This window comes from Phasianus colchicus, chromosome Z (genome assembly GCF_987193195.1).
Source record: "Phasianus colchicus chromosome Z, bPhaCol1.hap1.1, whole genome shotgun sequence".
NCBI lineage: Eukaryota > Metazoa > Chordata > Aves > Galliformes > Phasianidae > Phasianus > Phasianus colchicus.
In genome coordinates this window covers 36,656,780-36,681,943 of record NC_143476.1, presented here as the reverse complement: position 1 = coordinate 36,681,943, position 25,164 = coordinate 36,656,780, and the positions used below count along the sequence as shown (strand labels likewise).

The window sequence follows — 25,164 nt, the reverse complement described above, 5'->3', positions numbered from 1 at the left end:
GATCCGCCATTTTTGTGCTTTCCCGCCCAGACCCGGGAGGACCCCGCCGCGCCTTTCTGCCAGGCAGGAGCTCAGGGGTCCTTCTGCCTCAGGGGCTGCCCTCCATACTCGCCTGACTTTATGGCGCCTTCCGCCCCGTCAAACAGAGCCTCTACTTTCTCACTATGCTCTATTTTTATTTGGAAAGAATTAATGTGTGAATCGAACGTCTCTTCTCCCTTCGCAGGGGAGGTAGACCAGACGATCCGAGACCTCTAGATCAGGCAGGGAATTTGGCAGCCATAGGCGGGGGCACCTCCTCCAACGTCCTTGCTTCCTCTCGGCGCCAAAATTCAAACGTTTATTACTGCCGCAGCCTGGTCGTGGTGAGTGTGCGAGAGGGGCTCGGCGGCTGCCGGCAGGTCAGCGGGGGCTTCCTTCGCTTGGTATATGAGGGGCTGCGGGGGCGTTCGGTGGAAGCAAAGGGCAGTCGCGGGGCTGTGTTGGCCGAGGTGCATGGCAGTTTCTCCCTGGGCTGCAGCGCGGTGGGAGGGAATCTGCGGTGGGTGAGCGGGGAGACACCTGTCCTTTTGGCCCCCACATTGTCCTGGAGTCATGGAGTAACCCGAACTGGAAGGGGGATCATCGAGTCCGACTCCGGGCCCCGCACAGCCGTAACGACCAGCGTCATGGCAAGAGTGGGCTGTAGCCATAGCGGTGAACAGTGTGCGAAGACACGTTATTTAATAATATGCATAGGGTTGTTGGAATGCTTACTGGATCTGCGGACCTTCGTGACTTTCTGTTTAAAAATGCATGCTGTTTTTGTTCTGTGTAGCTGTGCTAGGTGTGCAGTACAGCTTGTTTCTTTTGTATGTGTTTTTGTTTTTGTTTTCCTTCAAAGCATGAAGAGTGCAGTTCAGTCCTTTCATTGTACTCCTGGGGGAAGCACCAACGTGGCCCCTTGACAGCTTAAAGAAGATGTACATCAAATCAATTGTACTTGAAGGATTTAAATCCTATGCTCAGAGAACAGAAATACGTGATTTTGATCCATTATTCAATGCCATTACTGGCTTGAATGGTAGTGGCAAGTCCAACATCTTGGACTCAATCTGCTTCCTGTTGGGCATCTCCAATCTATCTCAGGTAAAGAGAGAGGGCGAATTTAAGAAATGTCTTCCTTATGCCATCAACCTTTCACTTTAGTCTCCTGAGAAATCTCTGGTGGAAGACCCCCAAAATGTTATTTTTGTCAAAAAATGATTTTATTTGTTTGAATTCTTCAGTAAGTGAAACTGTTTCTACTGTTTTTGCTTATTCTTATTAAGTTTAAATTAATTTAATAATCAGTACACTGCGGCGGTGCAAAGTATACCACTTAGTTGAAAAATGCCCACTTAAGGACAGCAGCCTGAACGCCTGTTAGTGTGCTGCATTACGAATGATAAATATTCTGTATGCGAAGATACTAGTGACTAAACTAATAATCTAGCTTTTTATTTTTTTTAAACACCCACTCTGTATTTTTATCAGAAATATCATGTGGAAACAAATGGCAAGTTCTAGGTCACTAGAACTTGAACATTCTGCCATTGAAAGACGTACTGGCGTCTTGCAGCTCTGGTATCTCTCATTCCCCTGAATCTTCAGCATTATAGATAGACCTCTACAGTATCCATTCATTTTGCCAAAGCAGATCACAGCAGCAGTTTGATTTCTTTCAAAAGTTTATTGATCTGTTCCACATATTTAGGTGCGAGCTTCAAGCCTCCATGATTTAGTTTATAAAAATGGGCAAGCTGGAGTGAATAAGGCAACTGTGTCTATCACGTTTGATAATTCTGACAAGAAACATAGTCCACTGGGATTTGAAAATAATGATGAGATCACCATCACCAGGCAGGTGAGCACTAAAATCCATATTTATTTGCTCAGAAAACTACATTCATTTTTGCTATACTCAACAGAGTGACTTTTCAACAGGAAAATAGTTTTTAAAGTCCTTAACTTTCTGCAACCGAGGCAATGATTCTACAGTGTTGTTAACAGAAAGTGTAGAAGTGGAACCACTACACTAGATTAAAAGTTGTAATTGTTGGGAAAATAAGATTAAGATAATTTAGATGCAGTATACCACTAATGTTTTCTATGGAGTTGCACAAAAGTATACTAACAGTAAAATGATTTTTTTCTGAAGTTCTAACTTTCTATCTTTTGACTTCTTATTTTCTGAGCTTCATGTTAAATTGTCTCCAAAACATGTAAATTTTATAAGAAAACCTGCATAGTTTGGGAGTTTCTTGTCAGTCTTGAACAAATCTTTACCCTCTGTAACTAATCTTATTTAAAGCTTCAGTTAGGACTGAAAAGATGTTTGAAATATAAGATCTGTAACATCTATTGTTATGTTCTGTATGGTATGTGCACACAAAGCAGGAGTATATGAATTTTCTTTGATTTTTTAAATATATTTAATTATTATTTTGTCTTCTAGCATTATATCAAGCCACTTTTAAATCACTTGAAGTTTCTTCTGTTTCTTTTCCTTGTCTAGGTTGTTGTTGGAGGTAGAAATAAGTATCTTATCAATGGTATGAATGCTTCCAACAATCGTGTACAGGATCTCTTTTGTTCTGTTGGACTCAATGTCAACAACCCTCACTTCCTTATTATGCAGGTATTATGCATACCTTTCTAAAATTCAGAAAGAATACAAGTGGCACTAAATTTGTGGAATAACATTTTTTTCCTTATTAATTCAAAGCAACTTTCAAGTAAAAATCAAGTATCTATTCAGTAGCTAAGATTTTTAGAGCAGCACAGCATGATCCTGATGATTTTTTAGCCCTTGCTTTCTTTCATCTCCTCATTTGTCTTACAGGAGGCTTTTTCTAAAACATATCTTGTTTCCCTTTTGGTCTCTAACAGATGTTTCCTTTATTGTTACGTTATAAAAAAAGAGTATTTTTTCCTTATTTGCTGTATTCTTTGTTAGACAATATTTTGTATGAATTAATATACTTGCTTTCTTAAATCCCAGTTAGAAAAAGATGAGCTGACCAAATGAAAAGATCCTTGTAACCCTTAGTAGAGGGACTAAATCAACCCTTGATAGATTTGCATGGAATAGCAAAACAGTAGAATTTACTTCTTCAAACGGAGTTGTCCTAATTATGTATTAAAAAAGAAAAAGGTCAGTTTTGCAGCCATTTTATTCCCCTTCCCTCCCCTCTCCCTTTACAAACGAGTCAGATTACCAAGCAACCAATCTATAATTAAGAAGTTATTTGAGCTCAAATAGTCAGTAAGACTGCCAGAACAAAATAAACACAGTACCACTTTACTTGGATGTGAGCAAAAATGTGGAGAATGCATGTAGAAGTTCTAAAGGCCATTTCAAGCTTGCTGCTTGAAGAAGGGACTTATTATTTGTTTGAAATATTGAGAACAAAGCAATTAATAAAACTAAATTATCTTTACAATAATAATAAAAAAACAGGTTAGCACTTGTAATATAGTGTATAAAATGAGTATGTGGGTTTCAATTTATTTTTTACTACAATAGCATGGTGCACAATCATAATTCTTCTTTTATCTTTCTCTAACCAGGGGCGAATTACTAAAGTTCTAAATATGAAGCCAATAGAGGTGAGAAAACAGTGAATTTTTTTCTTTTTTTTTCTGGATAAGGAAGTGCTACAGAGAGATAATTTGTTAAATTTGTTTTGAGTTGAACCAACTTGACATGGTAAAAATCATTAACATTCTGTCAAATTATTTTATTTTAGATTCTAGCTATGATTGAAGAAGCAGCTGGTACCAGGATGTATGAATGCAAGAAAATGACTGCCCATAAAACCATAGAGAAGAAGGAAGCCAAACTGGATGAAATTCGAAGGGTTGGTACTATATGTGGGAATGGAATGTATGCTTTATTTGCTAAAGATGCTGAATAACTAGTGCAGTGTGTTTTATTTTTTACTAGTAAACTATTTCATTTCTTTATGTGTTTCTGTATAGGTAGGTATTAATGCTACATGAGTTAAAAATCTGAATACAAATGTTCTGGTTTGTGTTTCAGATCATAACTGAAGAGATCAGTCCAACTATAGAGAAACTGAAAGAGGTATGGAATATTTAGAGAAATGGTTAGAGGCTTTAAAGCACTGAAGAAATACTTTTAACTACTTTGAACTAGTATATGGAAAACAAGACATGGTATTTTCAGCCTTTTTAGAATCTTTTAGGTGATGAAAAGTTTATTATCTATCCAAATATAGACGGTGTGGTTTGCAGGAATTATGAGAGATCTGGGAGGGGAATACAGGGAGAAAGAAGCAAATGAGAAGCAGAAAGCATAGAAGTTAAATACTTGTCTTAGTTCTTAAACTTGCCTCAAGTGGAGTTTCAGTTACACAATCAAATGCACTAGTATAGCTTTAGCTAAGATTTTCTTAAGTAGGTTTGCAGTGTACAATACTGAATATTATAATCTATATATTATATTATATGAATATTATATCCTATAGCAATACTACTTAATTTTTTTCCACTCTATTTTAATTCTTATTTTCTTTTAAATCTGTATCTTTTCAGGCACGTGCATCATATCTAGAGTACCAGAAAATAACAAGAGAAGTGGAGAATTTAAGACGCATGCATGTGGCTTTTCAGTATGTCCGTGCTGAAGAGATAAAGGATCGCTCTGCTAATGCTTTAAAGGAAGCACAGGCTGATAAGAAGAAGATTTTGGAATCAATGGCTGAGAATGAGAGGAAGGTAAAGGAACTTGCACGACAAATAGAAGAAGCAGAGAAGAAAAACAATAAGGTAAGTGAGAACACAGATATGCTCACCTGAAGGTGTTAATAGGAGGAAGTATATGAGAAGAAAATTATTTTTGCATATGATATGCACTTAAATTTTACTCTTCCTATGATGGATTGTTTAGCTTATACACTGCTTACTCATTATTAGCCATTTCCTAAATGGGGTCTCTATAATGTTTTAATGTCTGAAATACTATGTTTTCAATTGCTGTAAATCATTAAATATCCCAAGCTGAGAGAAACCTGCAAGGATCAGAGTCCGACTCAGTAAATTCCCAAATAATCTCAATAATTTTGTCAGGCACTGAAGTGAGACTGAGTAATTGAAGATGATAAAAGTTTTCCCTCATATTTCCACCCTGTGTATTCAGTGGAAAACTTTATCTGATTTTTTTTTCGTTTTTTGTCTGTGTTTCAGACAAAATACTCTTGAAGTGGGAAATACAAAAATCACTAGTGACCTCAGTTACAGAGGTAGAAAAATTTGATTATGTACCAACTACCCCACAGCATCTTTTCATGCACAAGCACAACTCCTACACTTCCCCTCACAGGGATAGCGTCTCTCAGTAACTACAGTTGGGCTCTTGCAGTGACTTCAAATTGGTTTGGATTTCTGTGGGAAGAGATGTTCTAGCACATTTGTTTTGGAGTCTCAGAGTCTAACCATGCAGTCGGACATGCATCTCCTCTATATAGCTACAAACAGAAGATGAAATCTTAATGTATACAGTTATCCAATATTTAAATTTCCATTGTTGCTGATTGTAGGAATTTGGTGCTAAGTTACATTCGCTGGAAGTTGCTTTGTCGGAACTCCAAAGAGTTGATGCTAAAGTCCGCAGTGATCTTGATCACAGGAAGCAAAATTTAAACAATGAAGAGAAAAGGCATAAAGAATTGATCAAAATCATGCAGGAGGTAAACCCTTTGTTTATGATTTTCTTCCTAAGCACTGAGTGGGGACAGCAGATCTTTATTACCTCCTCAAAGTTGATTGGAAAGAATGGCAACAGGAGGACAGAAACAAATGATAAGGATGTTATTTGATTTGCATCACACAGGTAGTAAACTCCCACTAAAAACAAATATGATGTATTTATGAAGAAAGTCCAGCTCTGCTGTTGACGACTTTGTTTTAATTTTGGGAGGAGATCCCATCTGCATTCAGAAAGCCTGCTCATCTCAAAGGAAAAACATCTGCTTCATATTCTTGACATTTAATTCATTTCTCTTAAAATACGAACACTAAATACTTTACAGAGAGCTGTTTTTCCTAGTTGTGCAGTTATCATTTCTTCCTCGATTTCATTTTTCTCTGTAGATGTTGTGTTGAGTGTCCTCACTGAGCAAGTGCACACCTGAAATACGTAAAAACAGATTGTGAAATCAAAAAAGCTGACAAGTTTTTCAAAACTTGGTTGGTGAAACTAATCATGGCTGTACATCATCTGATTTACCTATTAATTTAAAATTAATAGGACTTATTGTTTTGGTGTATTGTTGTTTTTTGCTAAAGGAACTTAAAGCATTCACATCAAAGGAGAAGGAAATACAGAAGATACAGGAAGGACTGAATGGTTTACAAGAGGAAAGTAAAAAAGATGCAGAAGCTTTAGCCGCAGCACAACAGCATTTTAATGTTGTATCTGCTGGCCTGTCTAGCAATGACAGTGGTCAAGGAACTTCTCTGGCTGACCAGATGATGACCTGCAAAAATGAGATTAGCAAAGCAGCAACAGAGGCTAAACAGGTAAGAGTCTGAGCTCTCGTGATGCATTGTTGGAAAAATTTGTAGAATATCTATGCAAGGTATTTTCACATAGGCATTGAGGTAAGTCTTTTTTATTAAGCAGGCTCTTTAAAATAAGAAAGTCCTTGGGCCAATAAAAGGAAAAGTTACAACACTGCCTTGAGGAAGTACAGAAATTAGTATAAGACATAATACAGATGACTGACCAAGAAGCTTAGAAAAGGAAATTAAAGTATTTCTGTATTTAATCTAGTAGAATCAAACATGTCTGAATAGAGTTTGGGAGGAATTTCTCTATTAGATTACTTTCTTAAATTTCTCTATTACTTGAAACATGTCACATCCCTCTTAAGATAGGAAACTTTTGCCGTGACTGTTTTGATGGTGGAATATAAATTTTTGTTGATGAACTTGCACCTTCCTTGTCTCATTTATGGAAAAACTCTTCTGGGAAAAGTAACAAATGTGGTTCTGTCCCGCAATATTTTAGTTTGTTTCTCCTCTTTCTTTGATACTGGGTATTTGGTAATACAGTTTATTGTATCCAAGTACATACAGTAGAGTAGTTCATAGAATGGCAGCCTGCAGAATGGCTTGGATTAGAATGGACCTCAAATCTCATTGATCTCCAGTGCTCCACACGATTCAGGCCTTCCTGAATGCCTCCAGGAAGGAGGCATCCACAGCTTCTCTGGGCAGCCTATGCCTCGCCACCCTTTTGAGTAGAAAACTCCCTAACATCTATCTCCCATCTTTTAGTTTAAAGCCATTCTCCCTTGTCCTATTACTATTTCCCCTTTCCCCTCCTACTCATAAACTGTCTTTATGTACTGAGAGGCCAAAGTGATATCACCCTGGAGCTTTCTCTTCTCCTATGAAGACAGGCTGGGGGAACTGGGCTTGTTCATCCTGGAGAAGTGCTCCAGCTCGCTGGTAATCTTTGTGGACTCCTCGGGACCTGCTTCAATAACTCCACATTTTCTTTGTGCTGGGGCCTTGGGCATAGTGCTGCAGGTTGCACCTCAGGAGGGCAGAGTATAAGAGGACAATACTCTCCCTCCTGTTTTGATGCAGCCCAAGATACAGTTGGCATTCTGGACTGCAAGCATACATTGCTGGCTCCAGCTTTTGTCCACCAAGACCTCCAAGCCCTTCTCAGGAGAGCTGTTCTCAGTGACTTCCCAGTCTAATATATGTGTCAGGGATTGCTATGATCTAACTGCAACAGCTTGCACTTGAACCTTATTCAGCTCATGTGGGCCCTCTTTTCAAGCATACATAGGTCCCTTTGGAAGACATCCCTTCCTTCTGTCATACCAATTCAGCTTGGTGTTTTTAGCAAACATGCTGAGAGTGCAGTGAATCATACTGGATGTCATTATCTAAGATGCTGAAGAGCACTGGTGCCAAGATGGACTGACTGCTGAGGGCCAGATTACTTGGAAGGGACCTTCAAGGACCATCAAGTCCAACCCCCTCTTGGGGTTAACCATAAGTTAAAGCACAGTATTGAGCATTATAAAGCATTCTCCAAATGCCCCTTGGCTATTGACTGGCTGGAGGTATTAACCACTTCTCTAGAAAGTCTGTTCCAGTGTGTGTGCTCATAAATAAATGCTTCCTGATGTCCTGTCTGAACCTCCCCTAGTGCAGCTTTGTATCATTCCTACACATCCTGTCCTTGGATGCCATGGAGAAAAGACTGTCACTTCCCTTTCCACTTCCCTTCCTCAGGGAGTTGTAGAAAGCAATGAAGTAGCTTCTGAGCTTTCTCTTTCCCAGACTAGATTTCCCAAGCGTTCACTCACATGCCTTCCAGCAATTTTATCAGCTTTGTTGCCCTGCTCTGGACAGTTTCAAGAATCGTAACATCCTTCTTGTATGATGCAGCCCAGAACCACGCACAGTGCTTCAAATTGAGGCTGCATTACATTTAATGAGAGAACCAGCTTTTTGGCTGGCTGTGGTTAACGCATCCCACAGTGCAGTTTGCCCTCCTGGCTGTCAGGCAGATCACTGGCTGATGCTGAGCCTGCTGTCTCTTTTTTTAGAGCTGTTCTACAACTGCTTGTCTCCCAGTTTGTGCCTGTGTTCAGCATTGCTTCATTCCAGGCACAGTACCCAACATTTTCCTTAGAATGTGTGCTGTTGCTGGTTGTCCAATGTATGTAGATTTCTCTGCAAGGCCATTTGTCCCTCCAGGGAGTCAACAGCTCCTCCCAGTTCAGTATCAGCAGAGACTTGCTGAGATGCCTTCTTCCCCTGCATCCAGGTCATCGATAAAAATGCTGAACAGCACTTGCATCTTATTGTTGGGCAGTTTGAACAAAAGAATACTGTGAGAAACAGTATCAAAGGCCTCACTGAAATCCAGAAAGATTACATCCACTGCCTTCTCTTTGCCCACCAAGCAGGTGATCTTACAGAACAACACACAGTGATAGAATATCCCAAGTGGATGGGAGCCACAAGGATTGTTGCATCCAGCTCCTGGCTCAGCACTTTCTCTTGATGAACCCATGTTCAATACCTCAAACAACACATCTAGAAGGGCATCTTTCCTAGTTGGCTCACTCAGAACTTGCAATGGGAAGTTATCTTCATCGTGCTTCAGGAATTTCCCAAGCTTGCTTGTGCTAGTGTGCTATTCCTGGATTGTCTGGGAATTTAAAATCTCCTGTAAGGGGATGACTGATCCTGAAATTTCAACCAATTCTCTTTAGATAAGTTGGATTAAGAGTGGTTTTCGGTAGACAACTACCACAATATCTGTTTTATTGTCTGCTGCCTTAATCCTTATCTGAAAGTTCTCTGCTGTGTCATCTCTGACAGCAATGGCTGTATGGTCTAATCACTCCTATACATAAAGCACATCATTTACACCTTGCTGCTCTTGAACAGTCAATAGCCCTTTGTCTCAACGCTACAGTCTTGGGACTCATCCCACCAAATTTCACAGATGTCTATGATATCATGGATCTGGTCAAGGATCACATATTTCATTTTCCCCTGTTTATTCCACATTCTGCCTGCATTAGTATATAGATATTTCTTCTGTGTTCCAGAACCCACAATGCTACTTGGAGCAGCATAGGTGTTCCCATTAGCTTTGCCACTCTCAGCTAGTGCTGCACTGTCCCTTGGTGTGCCTCAGTGTTCCTAATGCAGTCTCCCTCCCTGATCTATCTAAGTTTGAAGCTCTCTCAATCAGTCACGCCAGGTTACAAACCAGTCAAATATTTCCTCTATCGAGATAGGTGCGTCTCATCAGCATACACAGACCAAGAGTGCTGGCACCCAGAAACCCCCTCTGACACATTTTATGCTTTTATCACCCATGTCTTTAGTTTTAAGGGCCCAGGCTGCTATTTGCCATTCTTGCAAACAGAGAGAATTTTTATAAATTAAGGGAGAACCTGGTTAGGGCATATGTTCTAAATCTGTACTCAAAGATTCTCCCTGAATACCTTCTGGTTCCATGTTTTTTATTCCTTACAGGCCCAAATGAAATTGAAATATGCTCAGCAGGAGCTAAAAACAAAACAAGCTGAAGTTAAAAAGATGGATGGAAGCTACAAGGAAGACCAAGAGGCATTTGAAGCTATCAGAAAAACAAAAGAAAAACTACAAGTTCAAATGAAAAAGCTGAAATATGAAGGTTTTTATGTAGACTTTTGGTGCATAATTTTGTGGGGATGTGGAAAGGAATATAGAAGGAACAGAAAAAACAAGTATATTGTTTTCAGGGACGAATAAATTTATCTGGTGAAAGTTGCAGAAGAAGTACTTTGAAATGATTCAGTTTTAAATACTGCGAGCCAACACCTATAAAGCTCAAACTTTAAGTTAAAAGAGCTTCCCTGTTTGTTCCCATTCTTCCCAGTTTAAAACTTAAAAGTTGTTTCCTGTTGGTAATAATTGTTGCAGAAGATGCACAAAAGTGTAAATTGATAATCCTGAATTCATTTCAACTCATATTTAGAGAGTAACATTATACTTTTTGCTCTGTGTATTTGATTTTGTTAAAGTGTTAATTTGTCTAAAATTGAAATTTTAAAGTAATTTTAGAAGTTTTTTTCAATTAGCTGCTCCCCATGCATGTATATAATCAGAGCACAATACTGATTTTTAAATTACTATGTTTCTATACTCTGTATGTTTTTATGCTCTTTGTGTTTGACTCCAGAAGCTGAACAAGAAGCCCATCTAGCAAAAAGGAAGAAATTGAGTTCTGAAATCAGTAGTCTGACAGAATTGTGTGAAAATATAATAGCAAAGCATCCTCATCTACGGTTTGAATACAAGTAAGATCTCAGTGTCATCTTGAAATACATTTTAAAGTGCTGTTTGGTGTATTTTATGCATGAATTATGAGACCATAAAAATTATTCCATCTATTCCTTGGCAGTTGTTTTTCTCATACTGTTAGTAAATAATGATTCTCTTATCTGAGGCAAGTAAACAAGTTAGTAACGTCAGGAAATACTAGCTGAATTAGTGGGCAGCACTGGAGAGGAGACAGTCATTCTTAAAATACAACCTTATCAATGTAATGTGAATTTAGAAGATTTTTAACATGGTGCTGCAAGTTTTAAGTCAAGTTCAGTAGCTGAAACTATAGTTATCCAACAGTCTAACCTGCAAAAATGTTATTAATTTTCAGTCCTGTCTGAAATCTGTGAATAAACTTGCTCTGTGGAAGTCAGTGCTGTGTCTATCTCTACCAAATATATGTATCCTATTTGTTTTCTTATGTAAAATCAACCTGAGCATATTCCTGTAGCTGTGCTAATAGTAGGAACCAGACTATAATCAACTGAGAACTGTGTGAACAAATCATATTAAAGTCAGGAAGGACATTCTTCTATTGGCTTTGTAACTGACTTTTTTCTGAAAAGTCTCTTGCTGTGAAGTAGTTAAACTAATCATTTCCTGTTCATTTTGTCTAATAGAATTTCTTCTACCATTGTAAACAATAGTAATTTCTAAGATAGTCTTTGAAGCTGTCAGGAAGAGAACCAAACATGTAGTTATCATAACTGATTTTGTTTTTCTAAGAAATCCAGAAAAAAATTGGAATCCGAACTATGTGAAAGGCCTTGTTGTAACTCTTATCACCGTGAAAGACATAAGCACATCAAAAGCACTAGAAGCGGTGGCTGGGGGAAAACTCTATAACATTGTTGTGGACACCGAGGTATGTGTGTCACTAAGCAAGCATGTGCTTAGTGACTTTATGCCTAAGAGGTGATTTGGTTCGGGGTACCTATTCAAATTAAGTCAGAAGTATCATACATAGATATTGTTGATGAAATGATGCTACTGGAATGCCATATTGTCTTAATATTGGATATGCTCTGAAAGGTAGCTTTTCTCATTCTAGGCTACTGGCAAAAAGATTTTAGAAAAGGGTCAACTAAAGCATCGGTACACCATCATTCCACTAAGCAAAATTTCAGCCAAGTGTATTGGATGTGAAATTATCTCACTGGCCAAAAACCTGGTATGTAAATAAATACTATATTTTTATTGTATGGTTGTTTTTTTTTTTTTAGCATAATGTAACAGCCATACTATTTCTATACAGTTTGAGAGTTCCTTTATTTTTTTTTCCCTCTCTATCCTTGAACTATCCAATATTCAGATGAATTTTAATTGTCTTGCTTTTAATTGAAATTATGTTTTAAAATGCAATGATGACTTTAAAAATTATTGAGATAAGATTCTTGTAACTTAAGACATACTAATGGCATTTCGCTTTATTTCCAGATTGGTCAACACAACGTGCATATAGCCATTTCTCTTATTGATTATAATTCTGAACTACAGAAGGCAATGGAATATGTCTTTGGGACAACACTGGTCTGTAGCAGTATGGATAATGCTAAGAAAGTAACCTTTGACAAAAGAATAATGAGAAAAGCAGTTACACTTCAAGGAGATATATTTGACCCCCAGGGAACCCTTAGTGGAGGCAATTGCTGTTTTTTATTCATATAATAATTGTGTTTTTGTTGATTTGTTTACTGCTTTGCATATTTTTAAAAAAGGAAAGAGGCATTTTTATTTAAACTTGTACTTGAGATAACATCATCTTTGAGAAAAGGTTTGGTGGTTGTACACTGAAGTAAGACTACAATTGGACTAGGAAAAAAAACAATAAAATATTAGCATGATATAGTTTATATATTAGATACTTAAACCTTATTTGGCTATTGAATCCTCTTGAAGAGGTTGGAAAGGATGCTTTGAGTTCGAGCAATTTTTGGAGTATTTCATAATTAATTTGAGGTAAATGAATACATGATGTCATGTGAAGTTGGTTGATTTCACAAAATTAATTTGTAGTCTCTCCATTGAGAATGATTGCTTAGCTGTTTTTCTGTTTTGCAATTAAAACAAATCATGAACTAAACCTGCACTGTAGCCAAGATTTACAATTCACCATTTGCCAGAGTTGAATATAATTCCAATTAGATTTGACTTTGCTCTTTTTTTTCTCTGAATAGGTGTAAGCTCAAATATTACACCTATATTGCCTAAACTTAAAACAATGAGAGAAGCTGAAGACAAACTCAAAATAAAGAAGTCTCAACTTGAAGTTGTAGAGAAAGAGCTAGCAAACTTAAAGGATGCGGCTGAAAAGTAAGGTTTGCATTGTAAAAATGTCTTGTTATTTCTCTTACGTCACTATGTAGCAGTTGGACAGATCAATAGGATGAGAAAGATGCTACAACAAGGGTGCAATGACAGAAGGACGTGCATGGTGACCTAGGACCTAGATGTTCAGGCATGTGATAGACATGGCAAGTCAGACTGGCAGTGAAGACTAAGGCAAAGCACACACTGAGTACCTCAGCTTTCTCTATGTATTTTGTTGCCAGTTCTCCCTTATCATTTATTAAAAGGGGTACACTCTCTTTGGCCTGTCTCTTCTGATCAATATATCTGTAGAATTTCTTCATGTTATTTTTCATGCCACTTGCCAGGCTTAGTTTCATCCGGATCCCATCTCTAAACGTCAAGATGACATTCCTGTATTTTTCTCAGGCCAGACATCCCTGCTTTCCTTCTTTTCCCTCAGTTTGACCAGCAAGCCTTTCCTCAGCTGTGCTGCTTTTCTTCCTCCTCTGCTCAATCGCTTATGCTCATGAATGGAGAGCTCTTGTGCTCTAAGAAAGTAAACCTTAAAGAGCTGCCAGCACTGATCTGTTCCTATGTCCCTAAGAACAGTTCCCCAGGCGATTTCATCCCATAATTCCTTAAACTGCTGGAAGTTTGTTCTCCTGAACTTGAGTCCCAACTCTACTCTTTGCTAGATCCATACTCCTCAAGATCACAGAATCACAGAATGGCCAGGGTTGGAAGGGACCTCAAGGATCATGAATCTCCAACCCCCCTGCCACATGCAGGGCCACCAACCTCCTCATTTAATGCTAGACCAGGCTGCCCAGGGCCCCATCCAATCTGGCCTTGAACGCTTCCAGGGATGGGGCATCCACAACCTCTCTGGGCAGCCTGTTCCAGTACCTCACCACTCTGTCTGTAAAGAATTTCCCCCTGATCACAAACTTCTCTAGCGATGGTCAGTACAGCCCAGATTGGCTTTGATCTTAACTTCTTTAATGAGCTCCTCTGTACTGCGGATGAACCAGGTTGAGTAACTCTTCACCTCTGGTTTGTCTATCCAATACCTGAAACAGGAAGTTATTCTCAGTGGATTTGAGGAATCTCCTGGATTGTTTGCAGTCCACTGTATTTCTTTCCCAGCAGATATCTGGATGGTTGAGATTCCCATCAAGATAAGAGCCTGGGAGCACACCACTTGTGTCTGAAGCAGGAAGACTTCATCCCCTTGATCAGAGGGCTGTAGTAGACCTTGACCACCAGCTGTACCTTACTGGTCTGCTCTGTAATTTTAACCCACAAGCTCTCAGTCTGGTCATGGATGTTTCTAAGGCCTTAACATGTTTCTTAGCTCTTAACAGTCTCTCCACTCCTTAATGTGGAGGGCAACTTTTGTCCTACCTGTCCCTCCTAAAAATCTTGTAGCCTTCAGTTGCAATATTCCAGTTGTCGCACCATCTTTCTCTGACAGCAATTAGATCATAGTTTTTTAACTGCACCATGATTTCCATCTCTTCCTGTTTATTTCCCTTATTTTGTAACACCCATCAAGAATTTCAGTTTGTGATAGTTCTTATTATTCCCCCAAGGAAATATAAAGATCCTAAAGGAGAATGAATATTCAAGTGATACTGCTGTAAGAATTTAAGTTAAATAATCTTAAGAGTATGTTTGAATTTTCAGCTATTCCTTCTTACTTGTGCTTTTAAAAATAGAATTTAAAAGATATATTTAGTTCTAAAAAAATCCCATGAGAAGATAGTGTTGGGCAGTATGGTATCTGCCAGCTGGAATTATTTTTCAGATTGTTTTAAGTCATAACAGATTTCCAAAAATATAACCAAAAGGAAGAAATGAGTTTTGCTTGTTGTTGTTCAATGATTTTCTTATTTTACTGTCTGGAAAAACATGAGGTCTGATTTGTTTTCAAGCTTGTGTTGCATTTGTTTATTTTTATATATGTTTGTATATATTAGCAGGGCTTCATAACAATGAGTTAAATATATAAGCTACTTTTCTACAGACTTCACAATTATTTTCAAGCATATTTGAATTTATATATTTACATACCTCTATTTTTGTAAAGCTCTATTAGTTTTCTATAAAATGTAGGCTTATTTGTTTTATAGTTGTTATTGTTGTCGCTTATAGTTGTCACTTTGCAATGAGAATATAAGCATTTCTGTATCTGCTTATTTCAACTTGAAATTGAAATGCTGTGTACCCCTCATTATATATATATCATTACTGCCTTCAAAGGTACCAGCATCTGAAGCAGCAGTGGGAGATGAAGTCTGAAGAGGCAGAGCTATTGCAAACTAAGATTCAGCAAAGTGCTTATCACAAACAACAGGAAGACCTGCTTGCTCTGAAGAAAAGTATTGGTGAGACAAATGTGTTTTTTATCTTGCAGTTAAAAGCTAATTGCAGAGAAAGATATTTGACAGTTGAGAAGCAAACAGTCAAGGGAAAAAATAGTTTTGAAAATATTTGCTTTATATTTTGGAGTATGTACTAGAATTATAGCTGGCAAACACAGGCATAGGGCTCAGATAATGTTTTTCATGCCCTTCTAAAGGTTTTGTCCTTGTTAAGGATTCCACATACGTACTTCAGAGTAAAAGGAAAAATGGCTTTGTAGCAACATTATAAAATGCATTTAGTCCTATATTTGTGTGATTTGTGTGATTTTTTTCAAGTCATCTGTTTCAGGAGACAACGTGGGTTACAGTAGAAATAAGTACTATTTATGTAACTATGGAAAAGTGTAAAAGAAATCAAATGCAGTGGTAAGAAAAACAGTGAAAGAAAAAAAATAATAATGCATGTGTATATTGTATATGAAGGGTGAAGTTGTATCTGGCTAGACAGCTGTTCCATGATTTACTTCTTGTTCCAAAGAAGTACTTGTTCATCTATTTGCCTTTTATTATGTTAATTTTAATGATTGGTTTTCTGTTTGGTGCTCTGCACATAACTGCTAACAGTGTCTCAGGAATTACTGAAATAGCTGACTTCAGTAACTAGCAAAAAACAGCCGGCTGGTTTTTTTTGTTTGTTTGTTTTTGTTTTTGTTTTTTTGTAGTAGTAGTAGTAGAGTCTGACTTTTATTTCAGAGACAGGCCAGGATTTAAGCTTAAGGATAAGAGCACTGTTCAATCTTAGTACTGTACTTTTGATTTAGTGGAGTGTGAAGAGACATTAAAGAAAACTGAAGAGAGCCAACAGAAAGCTGAAGAAGAATATAAGGCATTAGAGAATAAAATGAAAAATGCAGAAGCAGAACGTGAGAAGGAAATAAAGAATGCCCAGCAGAAACTAAATAGCGCCAAGAAGAAAGCAGATGATTCTAGCAGAAAAATGAAAGAAAAGCAGCAGGTAAATCTCACCTTATTGCTATTTTCTCAATGCTACAAGTGTGTCCAGAAGTCAGTTTTATTCTACTGAAGTTTCAACCCCATCAACTTCACAACTTAAATATTACTTTGTAGTTACTGACATGTAAAAATTTGTGATGCTTTTGTGGTGTTGCTCCATTCAACAGAAGAGCAAGAATTGTATTATCTTCTACAGTATTTATCAAATTAAATGTTAATTTTTTCCACTGAAGTATAACCTTAATAAATCTTAAAACATCTTTCTAGGAAGTTGAAGCATTAGTTCTGGAACTTGAACAGCTGAAACAAGAACAAGCCTCGTATAAGCAACAGAGTGAGGCGGCACAACAAGCAATCGTGTCCTTCCATGAGCAAGTTGATGCTTTGGAAGCTGAAGCATTTAAGACAAGGGTAAAAGGGAATACTACATTATCAGTTTTGATGTTACTGAGGATCCCATAAATTGCATTATTTTTTTTGCTATTTGGATTTTCTTGGCAGCACTAAATTATGTTTAGTCTTAGCAGGAGGTTTTTTTTTTTTTTTTTTTTTTTTTTTGCTTTATTGCTTTATTACCATGTGTTAACTTTTTCTGCTACTCTGCTTTTGTAAGAAGTTACTAGCCGTCTGATTTTCTTTACAGGAATCTCTAAAGAACGCAGAGAATGAGCTGGTCAAGCAAAAGGGATTAATGGCAGAGCAAACTAAAGATATTAAAGCCAAATCTGCAGAGATAGAGAAATACAGAGAGCAAAATAATGAATTGCAGCTCAACATGAATGCATTAGAACACGACATCAGCAAGTATCAACAAGAGACTGCTGATGCTGCTTCCACGGTATTTCATAATTGTGCTTTTCTTTGCATCTTGTGGCCAAGTGATTATTTTCTTCTCTTTGTGCAAAGGAAATAGCCTTTTTTTTTTTTTTTAAGGTAAATAATAAGCACTGTTTTATTTGCAACTCGTTATGTGAAAGAGGAGTGGAAACTATGAATTGTAACATATCATTATGGATTCATAGAAAATATGTCAAAGAAGGTGATCAGTGGAAAAAAAAAGCACAAAAACATTCTGATGTTATGGATAATCTGGGTAACCAATTAGAGAATCTAATCCAGATACTCAGCAACAATGGCTTAGTCCAGATACAGAAAATTATGTTCCAAGTAACATAGAAGAGAGAACATGAAACTTCCCCCAGAATCTTGATTCCCCTGTGGTCTTGGATGCATGAAGCATGCTGAAGGGATCCACCTGTGTTATACTGGAATGAAATTGATGCTTTAGACTGATTTTAGGAGAGTAGCAGGTTGGGTTTTGTTCTGTTTTAATTCAGAATTTTTAAAATAAACTAAAGCATCAGCACGTCTTCTTGTGTACAGTTGGACAAACTGCTGAAAGAGAATAAGTGGATAGCTTCAGAAAAAGAGCTTTTTGGCCAGCCAGAGACAACTTATGACTTTGAAGCCAGCAATCCTAAAGAAGCAGGTCAGAAGCTGCAGAAACTACTGACAAAAAAAGAGAAGCTGGAGAAGTCCTTGAACATGAGAGCTATGAATTTGCTTTCTGAGGCAGAGGAGAGGGTAAGCATTCCAAATTTTAACCTTTAGAAATTGAGCAGCTTGGGTGTATTGTATTTGTAATGTGACTTAATATATATTTTCATATATTCAGTTCCTAAATGCACCAAAAAATGAAATATAATCTTCTTGATATAGCTGCTTTTTGTTAGATCATATTAGTTTTATATTTTGAACTACTTATTGTATTCTAGTAAACTAAGTTATACATAACAAAGCTACAAATAATTTCATCACTTCCTACCACAGCCCTTACTAAGCTGGCAGCAGAAGCACTGGGCAGGCTTTGTATCTGTTAGCATATCTGACTCAGTACCACGTACTTTGTTAAAGGCTGCAGATCAAGAAAAAGAAGCAAGATAGCTTGGAGGTGTTCCGGGGTTGACTTAGATTCATGTGTATCCTGAGGATGTTCCAGTTTTGTCCCAGGACTGATTCACTCACCTAATGTTTCTAATATTGGTTCTTAATTAGAATTGTCCTGTTCTTCCTGTGTGCCTTCATAAGTATCCTTTCCTGCACAGAGAAATAAATGGAGCATGATTAACTTTTAATCAAAATGCAACTTCTGGAGTAGTGCTGATCTTCACCTTTGCCAAATGCTGAAAATTCGAATGCTTTAATTTGCAAACAACACTCTAAAATTTAAATCCAGCATACAGCTGAACAAGGGGCTTTGGATTTCAATCTTGTGACTAATTTTGCTGTTTCTTAATTACACCCCCACTGTTTTGTGCTTTGTTCACTGAAATCACTCTTCTTCTTGCATAAGTATAACGACTTAATGAAGAAAAAGAGAATCGTAGAGAATGACAAGATAAAAATTCTTGCAACTATTGAAGAGCTTGACCGAAAGAAAAATAAAGCTTTGCACATTGCTTGGGAAAAGGTATGTCACTTGAAATCTAATTTTAGCACCTCAGCGTGTATTTTTTTCTTGAGGATCAAATTCACTTTAGTTCACTGTTTTGCATATTTGTATGAAAAAAACTTGTTTCTTTCTAGAACTGATCTCTTATGCCTATTTAATATTTAAAGTACAGAGCAGAAACTTCCATTTCTTCTATTTAAGCTTACTTTTGAGGGTAGGGCATGAATTCTCTGCGGAGACAGACTCAAATTTGCAGAATTACCTTTTTCTTTTAGTGCCCACGAAAATAAAAGTTAAGCTACTGGCATGCAGATGCCATTGCCTCTTAAATAGACAGTATTGCACAGAATCACAGAATGGTTCGGGTTGGAATGGACCTAATTCATCTAATTTCACACTATCGTGCTGTGGACAAGAATACCCCTATATCAGATTGCTCAAAACCCCACCCAACCTGGCCTTGAGCACTTCCAGAGAGGAAGCATTCACAGCTTCTCAGGGCCACCTGTTCCAGTGCCTCACCAGCCTTGCTGTAAAGAATTTCTAACCTGTCTAATTTAAATCTCCCCTCTTTCAGTTATAAATAACAACTACAAAATCTATCACTCTTACACTTCGCCCCCTGTTAAAGATCCCCATTCTACCTTTCTTGTAGGCTCCCCTTAGGTAATGAAAGGAATCACTGTTTTGTCCAACTAATTTTGTCTAAATTGTCCTATGTACTTTCCTTTGTTTTCAGTATAGCTGAAATAAAATACTCACTCTATATTCTAAACTTTAAGACATGAGAATTCGTTGAATGAAATTGTTGAATAAGCCTAGAGCCTCGTGTTGCCCATCACTAAGTTTTTGGAACTGTGCTTCTGACTCAAATCACGCTTTCCTGGTGCCACTTCTAGGTGAACAAAGACTTTGGTTCCATCTTCTCAATGCTTCTACCAGGAGCCAAAGCTATGTTAGTTCCATCTAAAAAGCAAAATATCCTGGATGGTCTGGAGTTCAGGGTTGGCTTAGGAAACATCTGGAAGGAAAACTTAACGGAACTTAGTGGAGGTCAAAGGTTGGTAAACTGTGGATGTTTTTTTGGTTGTTGTCTTTTTTTCCATTGCAGTTGTGGATGTAGTTGATATGTCTAACCAATTATAACTTTATGTATAACCAGTTACACTTTAGAGCTGTTTCCACAGTCAAGTCATAGACTGTCTTCTTCCATCCTGGCTTCATATCTAAAGAATGATCAATTCAGTTTCCCTCAAAGAGGAACCTGACTTCAAAGAAGGCAGTGCTTAGCATATAGTAATAAAATTTTGTAACACAGAGAAGTGACAAAACCATATGATAGAAAAACTGCAGTCGCTAGGTAATACTGAGGTACCACTGACACAGTGCTACAGCCTTTGAGTTGCAGTCAGTGGGGGAAAATAATAGAATACTATTGTAGGGAAGCAACTGAGCCAAACAGAGCCTGCACTTGCAGGAACACCTGGGAGAAGTGGCAAATGACTGTTATGGATGACTCCAACCTGACGTAATCCCATTTACTATAACATTTTGAAACCAATTCAAGAACCCTTAAATCCTTTGTATGATGCAGCCCAGAAATGCACACAGTGCCTTGAATTGAGGCCACAGTACCACTGCATCTATTGAGAGAACCAGCTCCTTGACTGGCTGTGCACCCTACAATGCAGTTTGCCCTCCTGGCTGTCATGCAGATCACTGGTTGATGCTGAGCCAGTGATCACCAGCAGACTTGTTAAGATGCCTTCTGCCCCTACATCCAGATCGCTGACAAAAGTGCTGAACAGCAGTTGTCTTTAAATTGAGCCCTGGGGAATCTTGGCCCATGGACTTAAGAACACTGAGCTGATATAATCTCTCCCTTAAAATTTCAGTCACCATGGAATGTAACTGTTCCCTGAGTTATGGTCCTCTAGTTCAGAGGACAAGACAGCCCAAGATCCTTCATTAATATTAAAAAAGTGAGGCAAAAAACAAACAATAAAAAAAATCAGATGCCTCTGCCTTTTCATCCTTTCTTGGATGACCTACTTAATCCAGTATCAGACCAGTGCTTTCCTTAGAGCAGCTCTTGCTGTAGAAGAGCAAAAAATGTCCTCTGGAAGAGAGATTAATCATACCCCAGCCAACCTGATCTGCCAGTAAAATAATTAATTAACAATACTGTTTCTAGCAAAAGGCTTCACATTTCTTCATGAAAAGTGGCAGCAGCTGTTCTTGTTTCTCTCTTCCCAAAACTCACAGCATGAATCTGTTTCTCAGAGAACATTTTAATACTACTGGACAATTGTTGTAATAAGTGGAAATATCTCAAACAAGAGCATAAAATATAACTTCCTTATTCTTTGTATTAGATCATTGGTGGCCCTGTCCTTAATCTTAGCCATCCTTCTCTTCAAACCTGCTCCAATTTACATCTTGGATGAAGTGGATGCTGCTCTTGACCTTTCTCATACCCAGAATATTGGACAGATGCTTCATGCTCATTTCAAACAATCCCAGGTACACTCTTGAAACTACTGTGACTTTTTATTCAGCTTTGCTATTTTCAGAGGCAGCCAGCTCCTGGGAATTCTCAACTGCTGAACTATTTTATTTCTGAGTCATTTCAGCTGGATTTGGCTTATGGCTTGGCAGCTGAAACTTCTAAGTATTACCTCTTCATATAAGCAGTTGCTGCACTGGCTAAAAAAAGCAGGTACTGACAAGGAGGATGGTCTGTGTACAGCCAATTAGAGACATAGCCCACATACTGGCGTTTGTTTGTTTGTTATTTTTGTTTTCTTGATAGAGATCTTCAGTCTAAATGAAAAATGTTGTAAAATAGAATGGGTGCTTGTGGAAAGTATCTTGGGATTACTGTGGCCTGTTCACCCGCAGAACTGAAGGAACATATTCTTCTGAATGAAAAGTTGTATGTTTACTTTCTGGTAAATGTGACCTTTCCAAATTATGGTAGAGAAGAGAGGAACACCTGTTGCTAGTGGTATTGTAAAGCAATTTGAATTGCAGCTTTGGTGCATGAATAATCCTGCATTCTTAGAAAAATTCATGGCAACATTTTCCCAATGGTCAATGCATCAAGAAAGGTCATATTTTATTGTGGTGCTACAGCAGGACAGGGTGTGCCAGCCATCCTGGGCTGAGGAGACCAACCACGTAATTCATAAACACAAAAAATGATGGTGTGTATTAACTCAACTTGTTCTATGAGGCTCTTAGTGGAAAAAAAAATATATATATATATTTATAAGAAGTATTAGTAAGATAATACCTAAGTGAATTAAAAGTAATCCTCTTTTTTGAAGTGTTTCCTTTTTTAATCTTTATTTGAACAGCAGCATTTATTTCACACTTTCTGTTTTGTTGTAGTTCCTTGTGGTGTCCTTGAAGGATGGAATGTTTAACAATGCCAATGTCCTCTACAGAACTAAGTTTGTTGATGGTATATCCACAGTTTCAAGACACTGTCAGTTAAAAAAAAAGCAGCTACTGAATGAAGCTAGTAACAACAAAGTTGAGTAACAAACAACGCAGTAATGATGACTCAAGCATTGTGTGTTCCTTGATAATAGCAAGCCCAAGGATCACCTTTTTAAAAAAAAAATCATTATCTTTTATCTTTTATTATTTTAAGTAAGTCATAGTTATAGTTTTTAGCTTTTTTAATAACTTCGGTTCATGGCAGCCCAGTGGATGAATGAAGCTTGCAGCATTTATAGTTTTCAGAAAACCTGCTGCAAACTAAGATACTGCATTCAGCTTTTGTTGTCAATTAAAGTGATGTATGAATATGTAAGTTAGTGTAAGCTTTAAGCTGTGTAACCTACTTATTTGTGAAAAGTATGGTGGGCAGCAGTTTAACTGCCAATTTTTAGCTGCTTGCTAATGGTTTTAATGAATTTTAAACAGAAAACTTTTCCTTTCTTTTCTTCCTTGCTGTTTTTCACCCAGTAAGGCATAGTTAGTTAGAATTACAATTTTAACGTCCCCCATTCCTTGATTATAGGGACAGATTCAACACATACCAGCATTTCATTGTGGTCTTCCCTCTGGTGTAAAATCCCAAGGTACACATCTTTGCTCACAGCACCCAGAAACAGCAGCCACTCACCACAGCTCACATGCATCAGGGATGGAAGCTGACCCTCACTCAGCAGCAAGGCTCCCTTCTTGGTATGGGCATGCTGTTGAATTAAGGAAAGTAAGATAGGATGAGGTGTTGAATCAACAGCTGCAGATTTGACCTTGCTAAGCCAGGTTGACGCTGATGTAAGCAGATGCTCTTCTGCAAGCTTAGACAATTAGTGCTGACAGCAGATCTCCTGTGTTTTCAAAGAACATCGTTAGCTCCCCTATCTCTGGAATGCAAGACTGTAGACTAAAATGGCAAACCATAAATTAACAAAGAAGCAGCAGATTGTGAATGGAGTTGTGGCTGATGAGATGACCAACCAGAGCCAGCCAAGCCTCTATCTTAACCAAGTCCAAGAAAACAAGACGACCTTCATCAGAAAGACCACTGAGAGATACATGTGTGTAAAAGAGCTGAGACTTGGGGTGGGGGAGGGGATGTCAAACATTCTGGGGACTCATTGTAATAACCCAGCCTTTTCTTTGACATCTACTGTATACGTAAGCAGTTTGCTCTTTAAATATGTGCCTTTCTTGCCCTCCAGTATGCAGTCTAGGTGGAAATATCCCCCCCTGCATCCGGCATGCGCGCAGCGCTAATTAAACATACCTGCTCTATACGATTGTGTGGTTAGAGTTTGATTTCTGTATGCCACTGACAATGTGGCAGAAGCTGCTTTAACCAGTTACTTGGTAGAGAAGTAGCCAGCATCCCAAAATACTGGATTTGTTCTCTTGTAGCCATCTCATGACCTTCCATATATACATACGTAAAGCACACACCCATCAGATATTAAAAAAAAAAACAACACATCTTTACATATGATAAACACACTTACAGATGTAATTCATTCCACTCCCAACTCCTATTCATTTTTGCATTTGGAGCAATACTGAAAAATCTCACTGGGAGAGGGGAAAAATTACCAGTTACTGCCAAGAACAGGTCATGCATCTTTTATTTAGTTTTACCTTTTTGGTAAGCAACAGGGTTTTCTTTCAGTCAGTCCCTTTACATACTTCGACAGTACAGATTGCAGTGAGTTTGATGGAGATCTTGCAACATTAGAAAACTTCTCAATATACATCCATTTAAGCAACAGCTTGTAGGTCAGAATGAGTGCTAGTGTCAAATCTGCGCACTGCACCCCTGGTATACAAAGCAGCATTGCAGCAGCACAAGGATGCCCAGGCTGGGCAAAGTACAGTGTGTTTTACATAGTGCAATCACTCTTAGAGGAAAAACTCTAGGAAGGCCACATCTACTAATTTTTTAATCCTGTCACTTTTACAAATGAGGGGGGTAGAAATCAAGCCTCTGACTGAATTAACTGTTGTACAGGTAGGTTCTGTGTATAGGCACGTGCTTTAGAGAGGAGCTCTGAATCTCTTCTGTAGCCACGAGAAAGACATATTGCTTTGTTATTCAGACAGTAGTAAACCACCTCTAACCTTCCGAACATTCGGCCAGAGCTGTAAAGCCAGCTGTTTTTAGAGTTCCTAGAATATGCTCTTCCCTCTAGTGTAAATCCCCAATAAACAAAGTCAGGCTGCTACTGACAATTAGTACAGTTCTTACAGCCTTTCGACATGAGGCACTGCCTCCACATACTCCAGTCCGCAGTGAAAAATCAGATTACCAGAGACCTGGAGACTTGTTTTCTGTAACTGTCACTCCAACCAAATAAGAAAAAACCCAAGTCAGACAATGAACTGCTACAGCAAAGCATCACTGGTAATATTCATCTAATACAAAATAAATGAGTGCTCATGACAATACACGTCATGGCAAGCAAATTTGTAGATACTGTAAAGTGATTTGCCCAGTAAAGTTTTAAAATATACACTGTGCTCAATAGTTCAAGCTACACGTAAACAAAGAGCAGCTCCCTGCAACAAGGTGTAAATCAAAGTGTTATAGCACCAGCTCCCAGCACCAAGGAGTTGCTTGCTGACCAGCCCTAGTGTACAATGCATTAGTGCTTGCTG

The 25,164-nt window shown here is 38.1% G+C and overlaps 1 protein-coding gene across 3 annotated transcripts; it reads left to right on the top strand.

The window, feature by feature from the left end:
* Positions 1-242: 242 nt before the first annotated feature.
* Positions 243-23,795, top strand: SMC2 (structural maintenance of chromosomes 2). Of its 3 annotated transcripts, none has more exons than XM_031608347.2 (25): positions 243-365; positions 884-1,128; positions 1,736-1,885; positions 2,537-2,659; positions 3,592-3,630; positions 3,771-3,881; positions 4,064-4,108; positions 4,579-4,812; positions 5,583-5,732; positions 6,331-6,564; positions 10,063-10,222; positions 10,751-10,868; positions 11,623-11,761; positions 11,948-12,067; positions 12,334-12,538; positions 13,074-13,209; positions 15,451-15,575; positions 16,376-16,569; positions 16,836-16,979; positions 17,212-17,406; positions 17,952-18,152; positions 18,922-19,038; positions 19,920-20,080; positions 21,396-21,543; positions 22,414-23,795. In XM_031608347.2, exons 2-25 carry the CDS (start codon positions 961-963, stop codon positions 22,564-22,566), a joined length of 3,570 nt encoding a protein of 1,189 aa, XP_031464207.2. In that variant the 5' UTR covers positions 243-365; positions 884-960; the 3' UTR covers positions 22,567-23,795. The 3 variants fall into 3 exon arrangements, with proteins under 3 accessions (XP_031464207.2, XP_031464206.2, XP_031464208.2); XM_031608346.2 differs by having other exon boundaries at positions 243-401; XM_031608348.2 differs by having other exon boundaries at positions 243-425.
* The last annotated feature ends 1,369 nt before the right edge of the window (positions 23,796-25,164 follow it).

What these genes read in the sequence shown, in the direction of transcription:
- SMC2 (XM_031608347.2), top strand. Translation starts at nt 961, where the DNA reads ATGTACATCAAATCAATTGTACTTGAAGGATTTAAATCCTATGCTCAG. An exon ending in CTCACTTCCTTATTATGCAG is followed by an intron (nt 2,660 to 3,591) that starts GTATTATGCATA and finishes TTCTCTAACCAG; the next exon opens with GGGCGAATTACTAAAGTTCT. An exon ending in GAAAAAGCTGAAATATGAAG is followed by an intron (nt 10,223 to 10,750) that starts GTTTTTATGTAG and finishes GTTTGACTCCAG; the next exon opens with AAGCTGAACAAGAAGCCCAT.